Genomic DNA, 14,075 nt, shown 5'->3' on the forward strand with positions numbered 1-14,075 from the left:
GGGTTCGAATCCCATGTGAGGCAGTTGCCAGGTACTGACTGTTGGTCGGTGGTTTTTCTACGGTTACTCCGGTTTCCTCCACCAACAAACCTGGCACGTCGTTGCATGACCTTGGCTGTTAATAGAACGTTAAACTAATAAACCTTGAAGAATACTGCCAAAGACCAAGAGCTGAACACTTCATTCGGCTATCTCATAATGGCTTTAATGATGCCATAATTTACAACAATATTAGTATTAGTAATTTACAACTATTTTAGTGTTTATAATGTCCTTTATCATACATTCATACTAATATGGTAAAATTTTCGGTATTCTTTCTCCTTTGTATTTTTATTGTGTTACCACCAATCAGTCTGTCTACTATACCACTAATCCACTACTATAGCTACATATATACCATTAAGAGCACTTTGTTTTTCTGAGACGTTTTCGTTACAAGAATACACCTTAATATTTCGGAACATATGTTTACATTATCTCTGTATTTTGTTCTGTTACTCGTGGCGGTTGTGGTCGTGTGGAGCATTTAGCCAGTTACTGATCACTGGGTAAGGATTTTTCTCCGAGCACTCCGCTTTCTTCTACAATCTGAACTCGGTACGTCCTTAAATGACCCTGGCTGATAATGGGACAGTAAACTAATCAAAAAAGTTAAATGTTTGCTAGCATTAGAAAGGAAAATCATTAGTTCTCTTTAAATTGTCTTGTGTTCTTCTCTGGTTTGATATCATAAAAAACTGTCATTAATTAGGTTTAGTTCGGTAAGTTAGGTTTGCTATTAACAGTAGGATGGTAGCAATAACAAAAATAATTCCAAGCTATTCGTGCGTTACGCTTGAGTGACCACAGAAGCGCTGCCCGATCTAGAAGCCGTTTCAGTGTTTGACAGTTATGTTAGTCTTATCGTTTAATCAATCAGGAAAGCTCTCATATAGTATACATGTATATATAGCGACGGATGATGATCTGAAGCGAGTGTAACGTATGTTGTTTGATGTAGATATATATTCCAGCAGCGCAATGATTTACTGACGTTCTATTTGTATGTGTGCACGTACTGATGCTACGTCGGTAACTTTGGACACGTGCTGGTCATGAACTACAGCAATAGGAAACCATTATGTTTATAGACAGCTCTCGTGTTATGTGAAGTATTGACATCAAATAATCCTGACAAACTTATTACATCTACTACCCAATATACGCGTATTTATCACACTGTTCGACTTACATACAATGTTTCGCCCGTGTAATATCGTTGCGCGTGTCTTCGGTGTAATATGAACTGGAGCGCTTTTCATTGGCTAGAAATTCATTGTGAAGTCATGACAAGGACGTCAGGAGGACAAAATGGCGACTTTCACTGGATTTTGTCAATGCATTTTGATTCTACGAAATGTGAGTTGTTGTACTTACATATATGCGATAAATGTGTTTTAAATCTGTGTTTATTTTATAAAAGATTTTATGAAGCTCGTCAAGGCTCACAAGAAAAAAAATAAAAATAACTTGCCTTGGCATTCCCCCTGTCATTTGATAACATTAAAAAGTCATTGCTTGCAAAAATAAAACAAAAAACAACTTCATAGTATAGTTTCATATTGTACAAATTTTACAGCAATACATTTATTGATAGTGATAATGATACCAATACATTATATATACCTATAACACTGTGCACTGACGGCGTGCGCTGAAAGATCATAGACACAATGAAAGTCGGTCGGGAATTACACCTTTAGTATATATAATATATATATAGCACTGGAACGTTACCACACACACTCTGAGCCCTACAAAGTGATGACAAATACATATGAATTATACAGTGTGCTATTCTATGAAGGTCGTCATTCCAAGATTACGTTGAGCAGCAATTGACACTAAGAGTGCTACATAAAACCTTTGAACCCGGCACGGAGGATGCTTGTACCTCCGTCTGATATTACTGCTGATTAATTCTGCCGTTTCTACGGTGGCCAGCGAGTGAAGGGTGCACAAAACACCTAGTAGCGATAGATCCTCTGAGTATCCCCATACAGGCACATCCACGTTTAATCAAATCGTCGCCTAACATATGCAACAAGTGAGAAAACGTGTTGGGCCTGGGGAAATAAAGTGACGGGTATAGGCGAGGAGCAGATGAAGCTAATAGCCCAGTAATCCGACTCACCCTTACTACATACATGGCTGCAAAGGAATAGGATGTTTATGGGGGAGCTGTCTCCGTGATTTGAGAGGCATTTTCTCGGATATTGGATTGTAATATATCAAATCTGCTACAGGATTATGGGGTTTGCCAATGGATTTTACGTTTTGCAGGAATCATACCGTTCGCCCGGGAAAGGACATTTTTAATATGTTCGGCCTATACACAGCTTAAGTTGTGCATTCAGTCGACAAAAGAAACTGTACCGGGGAGAGAAATTCTAACCGTGATTTATCATATATTATCATAGTTTGGATAAATACTGTTATAGACTTTCACGTACTGTGATATTGAAATTCCTAGAACGCCGGTTGTGAATTTGGGATTTGTGGTTGACATCTTAAGAGCATTAGAGCTCACAGAGGTTGTCGTGGCTTAAATAGGATGTCCCAGTACAACGAGGAAAGGGACTGAAGACAGCAGTACATTTTCACTCACAACACATACAGGATAACATCCACAGCATTTAATTTACATAAAATAATGTTTTTGACATGATCTCTAATAATAATTAAGGGCGGACTTAATATCATACATATGCTATCATTTCATACAGAATCATTAACATCACATCATATCTATTTACATAAAAAACCATAGAATAAGATGCATAACTATTAATGACTTTTCAATAGGAACTCTGGCATCACAATAAATCACTCCTATTACAATTAATACAATAGGGTTAAATTGGACATCACAACAACTTTATATTTATCAATTGACCTACATTCAACAAAACACATAATTTCACCTTACAATACAACACTAAAATGAAGTGAATACTTTTTATTGTATCATTGCGTTACTTGACAATGGTACTTGACGTAAACCTCACTTACATTTAAAACATGGGTAAATTTTACAGTCACACAATTTTTAAAAGTTGTAAATTTTAAAACGTTATAGGACAATGTTGGGATATCGACTCGTGAACAACAAAATACTTAGGCTGGTGTTATATGACAAACAAATTGGATTTCTAACATCATTTTAAAACTGCAGACAACAGTTGTTCATTAATGGAGCAATGTTGAGTGACATTAACTATCGATCAGTACTATGTGAGTATATCCTCCTGCAGGACTCGCCTCAGTACGTACCAGCAATGTTCAGTGGGATGGGATCTATCGATGTTTAAATGGTTATCGACTGCCTCCCGAAGTGACTTCAACGCCGTTAAACACGTAGGTTTAGATATATCGCACTGCTAATAAACTCACAAATACCTTTACTGCTTTACCACTTCATTTAAAATGACGCTTACCAGCACTGCTTAATTGTTATGTTGTCGCGACAGATATAGAAACAACTAATCAAACGGTTCTGTTTTTCTTAATTAATCAACGTAAAGGAAAATTAGTTTGAGCATAAAGAAGTTAATACCTTATGAAAAGATAATTCAGAGGATGTTATTGGTGTTTGTTGTTATGGCCTTGACGGTGTGTGTGAGACTGTCCTGATCCGGAGGATACAATCAGTGCTATCTAAATGACTCTAGGAGAATCAGCTACTGGACGGATCTATTAGGAGTGAGGAGTTGTAACCATTGTGTGTCGGACAATCGCCGATCAGAGTATCTTCTGAACGTCAACACCAAGCAAAATGTCTCAAAGAAAAAGTACCCGGACTAAGAAGGATGCCCATCTACTTAAGGGATTCACAATTGACGATTCAGCTTTGAATAAACTACCGAAACGTTCTCAGGTAAGTCATCATTCCATACCGTTATAATTTGTTCAAAGATGAAATATTGATTTGAATTTCAGATTCAATGAAATGTTATCTTAATAAATGACAAAAAAAATATCAACATGCATTGTCTATGTAAGTTATCTCCTTTATTGATATATAAGTTATATTACCTAGTACCGTTAAAAGAATAAGGTAAGGATGGCACAAAAACTGTTATACCCCACTTTTTAGCAGTAAAAGGAACCAAACCGTGTCAAAATATGCCGTTGTAGATCATGCCTTGTGCATATCAAAAGACAATTTAAAGAACAAAGAGGAATATGAAGATAGGGAATGCGGGTTAAAACATATTCTACACTACAGTGTCTCTTAGTTTTCATGAAATTACTACTTCAATCAAATTTTGTGAAGTAAAATAACGTTTATATGTCTTGTATGGGTGAGGGTACATAGTGACTTCAAGAGTCCTTTATGATGTAACGCGGTTTTATCTCGAACTGAAGTGCTTTAAATAACGGATGTACTAGAATAAACGTGACATACTCTTGATGCTCTTTTCGCTAAGGCCTGTTGATTGAATTTATGTTAGCATTGTGAACGCAATTCTATTATGGCGAACGCTGAAATACTTAAGAATCATATATTAAGCATTACAATTCCTGGAATAAAATGATTCCACGAGGAATACTAATAGGGTTTTCTCAGTGATCTTAGTTTACATATGGATATGTATGATGTCTCAGGAATTGCTCCTTTATAACAGAATTAATAATTGTAATAACCTTTGTTATAATGGAAAGTACCTTAGGAGCATTTTAAATAGCTATATCAAAACCTAATATTGTCTCACAATTGTTACCTTAAGGGCATGTTTGATCAGTTTTACCAAAGTTTGTGTTGTCTCACAAAATCTACCAGGACGGAATTCATAACTGCTATAATACATACAGTTGTAATGTAATGGTTACCTAAAACATATTTACAGCAGTGAATGTTATCGAGAGATGACTATCGTAGGAGCAGATGACTATTAACTATAGTAAAAACACATGTTGTCTTTCGAGTCTTAAATTTTTTTAATTTTCACTTGTAGCACTAGTTTTAAATTTGTTTCATGAATTTATCAATCGTAGCATGAGTTTTTCATTTGTCTCACGAAATTTTCAGTTGTACCATAAGTCTTAGGGTTGTCTCATAAATTAAGCAGGTGTAGCAGGAGTCTCTTATTTATTTTAAGGGGTTAATTAACAATCGTTAGGAACATTAATTAATAAATTTAAACAACTAAAAATCTGTCTTATAATGATGACAACAGGTAATGTATATAGAATGTCAACTGTTTAACATCCATTACACCGACAACTGTTGTTTCACGAAACACTCTTAAGGACAGACAAATTACATGTTCGATGACAATGCCACTAATAGGCCTGGCATGTGCAATAAGACTAGACTACAGACCTTGAAGCGTGTAACCTTTCCTCGAAACACAAACGAAACGTTAAACGAAAACGCAAACGAAAAATGAAAAGCGTAAAAGGAAAATCGCGTTTCGAGAAGCGCTAAACGGAAAGCGAAAAACGCAACCGAATCTAGAACGCGTTTGAGGGAATGTTAGACGCTTCAGGGTCTGTATCGATATACTACCAACACTATCTAATTATAACGAAAAGGTCTTTGACCTTTCTTAATATACGTATACACATTGATCTAATATAAAAACAATGGGGATTCAGGAATATCTCACATCAGAAATATGTTTCACAACATGAAGCCGACAGTCAACGTGTGAAAAATGTCAGCTAGTATTCAGCAGAAATCTTACGTACAGGGCTGATCGGTGTATTGCTAATGTACAATGCACATTGTCAGCCGCAAGTTCCGATTAATACATCATGCGGAATGCGACAGATGTAATGCAACAATGACGTTGTTAACAATACAACATTTGATATAGATTTTATAACAAAAAATCTAACCCCGTGCTCACGATCGATTTCATAACACATACAAGTCAACAAGTATCACTATATAGAAGCTTAAACGTAATCTGATCCGACACCCAAAGGATTATACAAATCTAGATAAGTTACACGAACAAATACCGACAGTACATTTCATAGAAAGATTCACATGGTGGGCAATATAGACACGGAGTGAGATTTAGAGCTCCGGAAGAGCAACCGCCTTCTACAATATAAGTCACATTTGAGCAAATGGTGACAATGAGATCAATATAATAGCCACTGGGAATGACTATATTCAGGAAATATTTAGTGGTTACTTATAATTTAATCTTGGTCAATGTAATTATGCCATATGTGATCTTTTCCGACAATTGTTATTAATAAAAACCACAAAATTAACAAAAACGAAAAGTAAAGCTAAAATGATCCACCAGTGTGTTTATAAGTAAAATTACCAGACTAAACATGATACATTTTATCAATACAGAAGGTTCTATCCGTCAAACACTCTTACAAAATACATCCACGGTGAGTTTTCTACCAGTCTGTTTTATAAATATAAGATCTGCTATGGGTTAGTTCGCGGCTACAATCGACTTTCTGGAGAAAGGTCAAGAAAAACGAATATACCTGAGAGACAATACAAAAATGCACAGTCTTAGAAAGACACTCCTTTATCTGCAGACAAGGTACTATTCTAGAGAAACCATTGTCTCTACTCCGGGAATTATGGGAGTTACGTCACTCGAGGGAGGACCAATTTCTGCCTTTACGATGGTGAAACAAGAGAGTATCAGCAATATCGTGTTAGCCAAGAACCGAACAAAACAAATGCATCACTAAGGACTATTCAAACAGCGTTAATGTCGAACATGCTTTGTTATGGTTCGACTCGGAGCATATGTTAGAGCTGTGATCTTAGAAGTCATAACAAAGCCACTTTTACTGGTTGTCTCCACTTTTATCGCTTTATCAGATATTGTAATCGCTGATGTTATGAAAACAGGAATGTTTTGGGCAGCATGTCCAACCTATAAAAAGACTTTTTTTTTTAGTATAGACAAACATATACAATACATTGTTTAATTGCAAATGAAATGAATGGTATGATAATAGCATTACTCACATTACGTAATACAAACAAGTGTATGGTATAGATAAATAATATTCACATAACTCAATAATAAAACACTAAACGGTTTCGTAAATGTGTTTTAGTCATAACTTCAATATACCGATATAAACCAGGATTGATTAGTTACAGAGAGCAGATAAATGAATGTGAAGGGATGTCTGCTGTTATCGCAATGAGAATAACTAAACATACGTCACACAAGGACAACAAATAAAGTTATATATAATTCCTGTTTGCTTGTTAACTAATTAACAATATTAATTCACTATATGCCTATCACCTCTTTGTCACATATACACTGTCTGTACAGAAGGAACTTAGATGTGTTTGATACATCACACCATATGACGTAACACACAATAGGCCAGGTCACACCGTGTAAGTACCACACAATAGATCAGGTCACACCGTGTGACGTACCACGCAATAGGTCAGGTCACACCGTGTGACGTACCACGCAATAGGTCAGGTCACACCGTGTGACGTACCACACAATAGATCAGGTCACACCGTGTGACGTATCACACAATAGGTCATGTCACATCGTGTGACGTACCACACACCACACAATAGGCCAGGTCACACCGTATGACGTACCACACAATAGGTCACGTCACACTGTGTGACGTATTTCACACGTTTACCATACATGTACTTGTTTACGTTATCTACGTAACTGTTATTATCATTACAGTCAGAGTTCCCCTATAAACATCCACGTATAGTAAAATAAGTGTATCATCTTCGAGTTATACGAGAGCGGTGTTCTAATCTTTATCTTTGATCAAATTAAAATAAATAGTGTTGGCAGAGAAGCGAAATGATCAGCAATAACAATAACTCTAATATATTGTTATAGTTGTTTAACCAAATTATAGATAGTTTAAAGTAAGAATGGATCGGCAAATCTAATTTCGTTCGAAAATTTTCAATACTCCCGTTACTTTTGTCTATTTTAATGAACCTCGATACCTTAAAAATAGACAAGATTATTTGTTAATCTGAATAGTGATTCTAACAACAATACAATTTTATCTCAATTTACATGTAGTTTTGGTTCTAACAGCAGATGTCGACTCAAATTGTTCCTCTTTTATAATGCCAACACTCTTTTGTTACATACATGTAAGTCTTTCACATGTCACCCATGTTGGATCTCAATCACGTGATCTCCTTTATGGTCTAAGTATAGATTACATAGCAGTTGAATACATTTATGTGGTGGCAATTGTCTTGAACAATGGAGCTCAAATATGGCTTATTGCATATTCCGCAACGCACACATAACCAAAATGTTAAATTGACAAAAAACTGCATTATTTGTATCATCTTTTTCTTGCTTTTGTAGAAAATACATTCTAAAACGCTTTGTCGACCATTTTTGATACAAGGGCTTTTTTACAATTGCTACCTCATACAACCAAGATTGTTTTTGTTTCAAATTCTTATTTTCTATTTTATGATTTTCCGAATAATATATAGTCTCAAGGAAGTCAATATCTTCGATCTATACCAGTCGATGTCAACGTAAACACCACACGAGTAACATTTTCCTTGAAAGTAAAGGAATCATCTTTGGTATATCTGGATAAAACGTCCGTGATTTCGATGTGACGATCATTGTCAACAACATCTTAGTCACGACATCATTCAGAATAGATAACATACCAGTTTTAGTAAGACGATATTCACAGAGTATCAATGTTCCTTCTGCTGGGAAAGGTAATAAGACTTTTTCATTATGTGGATATGAAGGATAGGGATATTTTACCCGAGGATCACAAAATGTAGTAAGCTCTCGAGATTTTGTGACCTTCCGTTACATTATCCTTATTCGTATATCCACATATGCAGATATGTTGAAACACTCTGGACACATATCGGGTTTTACTACATTTTCTGATCCTCGAGTAGAATATCCTTCTTTTCTCTCATACGATTTTATTATAACTGTACAAGTATGATATTCCGCCATTTTGATTTGGTGTTTTTTTTAAGAAAACCGCAACTGCAAATCAATTTACCATACATGAATTACGTGACATTTTAAACTCAAACCCCGCTAGTTGTGGTTCTTCATAGTATAAATAGTGCCGATTCTGAAAATAACGTTTAAATTTTAACGAGAAAATGGTAATTTTGTTGACGCCTCTGCTGACATAAGTGTATTGCATGGGACAAAACAGTACCACATCCATACGTATGAGAAAAAAAATGAAAATTAATGAGTTGCTTTGTGTAGTTGATAATTTTACTACAATATTATCAATAAACATTGTTGCATTATTCTATCAGATAGACTGTTAATTATCGTTTTAGTTAGAAATGTAATGTAGTTTTTATCTTATATGGACTGGTTCATATCGAGAAAATGATAAATCTGTAATCAATTATTTACAAAGTTCATTTTACAAATAGTAATGGACTGTGTTGTGAATCAAATTAGCAGCATATCGTTTTCATTGTCAACAAATCGTACACGTCATTCCGTTTTTCTATACATGAAATATTGATGAGTTAATATATTATAAGATGATATGTATAAATTGTTTACATGTTTTGTATAATATCTCAGAAACATTAGTGTCAAAGGAAGGCAACTTTACGCTCTTTTCTCTATCCGGGCCTCGAAACCATTATCTATATCACCCCATTGCCTTGCTAAGCATACCTCCAGCTCACAACTCTGTGCAACATATTTGTACATATATGTATTTATTGTAGACAGAAAAAAAGACATTTCACAGATTACTTATACGATATATCAATTACACGTTTCGTTTTTGTGCTCAATGGACGCGTCAAGTTCTGACGCAAATGGCTTTTGCATCACTATTGTCTTTGTGCCGCTTAAGTACCAGACGAAATCACATGTAGCACCACCACTGGACAAGTCACAATTGGTCAATTTGTCTGTAATCAAGGGCAATCTTGTATCTCTACCGCTGGGAATGTATTACTGTTAGCCGGCAATCAGACGAGATGACACAACAGTTTCGTAGCCATGATTGATAAAGAACAAGCAGTGCTTCTGGACCACAAACCCACGTAACAGTTTCCAAACGACATTATCTTCCTGGCTTCAGGGTGTTTGCAATCACTTTCCCAATAGATTGCAATAAGGAATGAGTAAGTGGCGTGTAAACCATCACTTGAATTTTACCCTCGGGGTCAGAATTAATCACGATACCAATATAAGAAGATAATGTTAGCATACGCACGGACATATGCATTAATAATTCCGATATGCAATATATGTTCATGCAAGAAACAATCCTGGTATCGCATTTTGATAGAGATATGGTTTTTATACGATATTCTGACTATATACAGTAGAGCCTATATTCGAGTCCAACTCCCCATAAAAACTGGTTGTTTAATAGAACTATTTTCTAGAGTCTCAATTGACCGTAAACCACAAGGCTATTAAGACAGTTCTCTGTATATTTGATGGTCCTTACAGACAGGTTTGGCCGGTATCTCATATACTGTAGTTTAACATTGACAATAAAAACTTTAATATCAACGAAAATCAACAAATATATAAAAAAAAAAATTATTTCTTTGTGATGTTAACACGTATAGGATGTAATAGTAAGTTTCATCCTATACAGTTGAGCATAATAATATCGTAGCGCTTTTCATGGCTGAGACTTTATTGTCAGGTTGTTATTGTTCAAAAATCGATTTTGCACAAAAAGTTGATTTCGCTAAAATAAGAATGGTTATGCTAACCTGGGCCCGGTTGTTCAAAGGATAGTTAGCTTAATCAAATGATTAGTGAAATTTTCATTTCTCATTTGCAGCAACGTTTGTGTTTATATCTTCACGAAAGTCAGCAATCATGTAAAGAATGAAGTTCTTATTATTCTGATAAAAATTTGTAAAATATGTATTATCAAAAATTACTTTATCTTGATTTGAAAATTGTCATTTATATATGATTAGCCTAATCAATTTTTGAGGAGTTTAACCCTGGATGCAACTTCAGAGTTTAATAGGCAGCTTATGTCTCTTATTTGAATATATGTCCTATTAACATATCATTGACGTCTCACAAATATACCGCAGCCTCCCGAAACATACAGACATTTACACACGTAATGCATTGCACACAATGACGACCGTCCTTAAAAGGTTCTAACTGTTAGTAAGACGTAAAAGTTGATGAACTGAACCAAACGAAACGTAGAAAAATCCTCGTTTCCACGTATCAAATGCCGATCTACAATCGGTACTTAAGACGCCATACCTCTTGAACCTGCATGCTGTGACCCATCGCTGGTAGTAGAATGTTGAACACCTTCACGACCAAACCTGGAAATGTTGGGCTAGTGGTAGAATAAAACATATTTTTATTCATTCAATAGATTTATCACAGTGTTCATTTCGGTCTATCATTACAGAGACCGCGATGAACTCTGGGAGAGATTGTGTCTAGATATGGAGGGCTACATATAGAATGTCAGATACCCCAATCATTCGACCTTACGCGACCAGAATGACATTCCACCTTTAAAATACCTTACACCATCACAGTACAGGTAATAAAAGCTAGTGGTAGAATGTCAGACATTCGAAGTATTGGACCAACATTGGTCGAGAAGTGGCATATAGTGTCAGACAACCTAATTATTCGCCCACTACTAGTCAGTGTTTACGGACTAGTACAAGAATGTCAGAAACATTGCTTCCTCAGCTTCTAGGGACCAGAGTTAGGGTACAGGTGATAAAATGTCCTAAACCCTATACCCACACTGGAGGGGTAGTGAGAGAATGTCGGACACCTTTCTCTCTCAACTGCCGATATGTCCTGTTTGGGGGCTGATCACAGAATGCTTAACGTATCATATGCTTAAGGACTATAAATATCACGTAAGTTACAAACTAGTAACATGATATACATATTAAGACACATTTTGTCACCCGTCTGGTAATAAACACTTAATGTAATAGCCCCTGTTTACGCTAGTGGTATGTTGTATACCTATATATCACATTTAAAGGTGCAGTTGAACATAACTAAATTGATGACAAGAGTGTTTTGGTTTTATTAGTGTAACGTCCTTTTAACAGCGATGGTCATTTAAGGACGTGCCAGGTTTGTTGGTGGAGAAGAGCCGGAGTACCCGGTAGTACCCACCGACCAGCGGTCAGTATCTTGCAATTGCCCCACATGGGATTCGAACTCAGAACCCTGAGAGATGTACATTGTAAAGGGCTTGTAAAAAGTGAATGCATCGGGGCTAACATTAGATTTAACTGTTGAATCGTAATTTTTGACAAAAAATTATGAAAAACGTACATTAAAGGAAACCAAGTCAACAAGGTTTTCTGACATATTTTTGTCAACAAATAACCATTCTGGTATGTTTACTGATGTATGTACAATGAAGTAGGTACAAGGAGTGTTTGTGATAGCTTTGACACCTTAGCGACCATGCTTGCGATATAATATCTTACACCGTAACCATTGGGCCACAATGACTTTCCACTCATGGACGCCAGATCTTAGAAAACGCAGTAAGTTCGTCGAACTCACCTTCATTCTATTGATTCGTTCTGTTCTCATTCAGTTCGGCAAATTTTATTACCGTCAAAACAGACCTTGGCATACTGGCAATTTCCTAGAATTGTTACTTTCCTTCCAGCGCCAATAGTTGTTGTAGTTAGTTATTTCTGTCTCACGCTCCAGGCAAACTAGTCCCCGATGCTTACTGATTAAGGCTTACGTTCCGACCACATCTGACCATATGTATATATATAATATATCAAGCTGACCACTTCTGACCACTTCTACATATTAGTTGTACAGAGTATGTTTAGGATACTGATAGATAGTCGAGTTATAGCATGAAATATTAAAAGTTGTTTTTAATATGTCTATTGAATATTTTATAGTGAAAAAAGAAATAAAAAAAAAGAATATTAAAAATATATAAATATATATTCAATTGTTTTCTTTAATCAGAGGGGGCGGTAATTAACTCGCGAACATTTGAATTACACACTGTAAACCACCCAATAGAAAATCGAGAGAATTAATCGCCTCGAAAATGTTATAGACATAAGTAGAGTCAAAGAATGAGTCTAAATCCCGAAATTATATCACAGTGAACATTTAGGGACATGAAATCGCGAATATAAACCTCCGTAAAAATACAGTATATTTACAGTACTTGTTCTAATTATACACAGTAAGTATATGTTACGTCCGATCTTATTCGTCCTCCTGTGTTTAAGACGTTGTTTATACATCATGTTGTTGAGGGATGTATCTTCCCGATAATTTGATAATGTGTTTGTCCACGCTGTATGGATTGCTGCTTTGACCCAATTGTATCATATCAAATAATTCGTATCCACCATATGTCAGGATCCAGCTTTATCCAGTAATCGTGACCGCTTGTGTTACTGTTGTAAAAAAATGTCAAATTATCTTGTGAAGTTACCGCTGAGGTGCGCTGTTGCGATAGCAAAATATAATGGACAACACTTCCATTACTGTAAACTAACTTTTTTGTGTGCTATTTACTTTCGCGAATTTCGCGATCCCAGTAAATCGCGAATGTTTATCTTCGTGAATCCATGATAATATCGCTTACATTGATATATATATATTTGCATTTAATTTTCAAATCCATGAAGTTACTCTTCGCGAACTTGTTTTGAAATTTAAATTGCGAAATTTACTAGCCGCGAAAAAAGTTGGTTTACAGTAATACAAGGCGACATAACACGAATATACCACAGCCTCCTAAATCATAGATATTCACACACGCTACACATCACATACAGGGGAGACCGTTCTCAAATGACACTTTTATAAATGTGATGTTAAAGCCAATCACCCAACTAATCTATCATTGAGGAAAGTTACATGTACATCAATGATGCATTATTCTAGATACGTAATGCATTATATACAGGTACCTTTAATGATCAATCGAAGTAACGCTTATATATTTACACAGGTGGTGTCGTACACAGTTGACAATACGGCTGTTTTGAGTTGCATTTTATCTTGATGTGACAAATAAATTAATTCCACGACAAATAAATAACA

The 14,075-nt window shown here is 35.6% G+C and overlaps 1 protein-coding gene across 1 annotated transcript in view; it reads left to right on the forward strand.

Moving 5' to 3' along the window:
• Nucleotides 1–1,632: 1,632 nt before the first annotated feature.
• The window catches only part of LOC138336363 (pleckstrin homology domain-containing family G member 7-like), a 70,556-nt gene continuing 58,113 nt past the window's right edge, over nt 1,633–14,075 (forward strand). Inside the window, exon 1 of the mRNA XM_069285811.1 lies at nt 1,633–3,919. Coding sequence (XP_069141912.1) covers nt 3,818–3,919 — 102 coding nt within the window. The 5' untranslated portion in view covers nt 1,633–3,817. The remainder of the gene's footprint in view (nt 3,920–14,075) is intronic.

Source organism: Argopecten irradians, chromosome 12, assembly GCF_041381155.1.
Source record: "Argopecten irradians isolate NY chromosome 12, Ai_NY, whole genome shotgun sequence".
In the NCBI taxonomy this organism is placed as follows: Eukaryota; Metazoa; Mollusca; class Bivalvia; order Pectinida; family Pectinidae; genus Argopecten; species Argopecten irradians.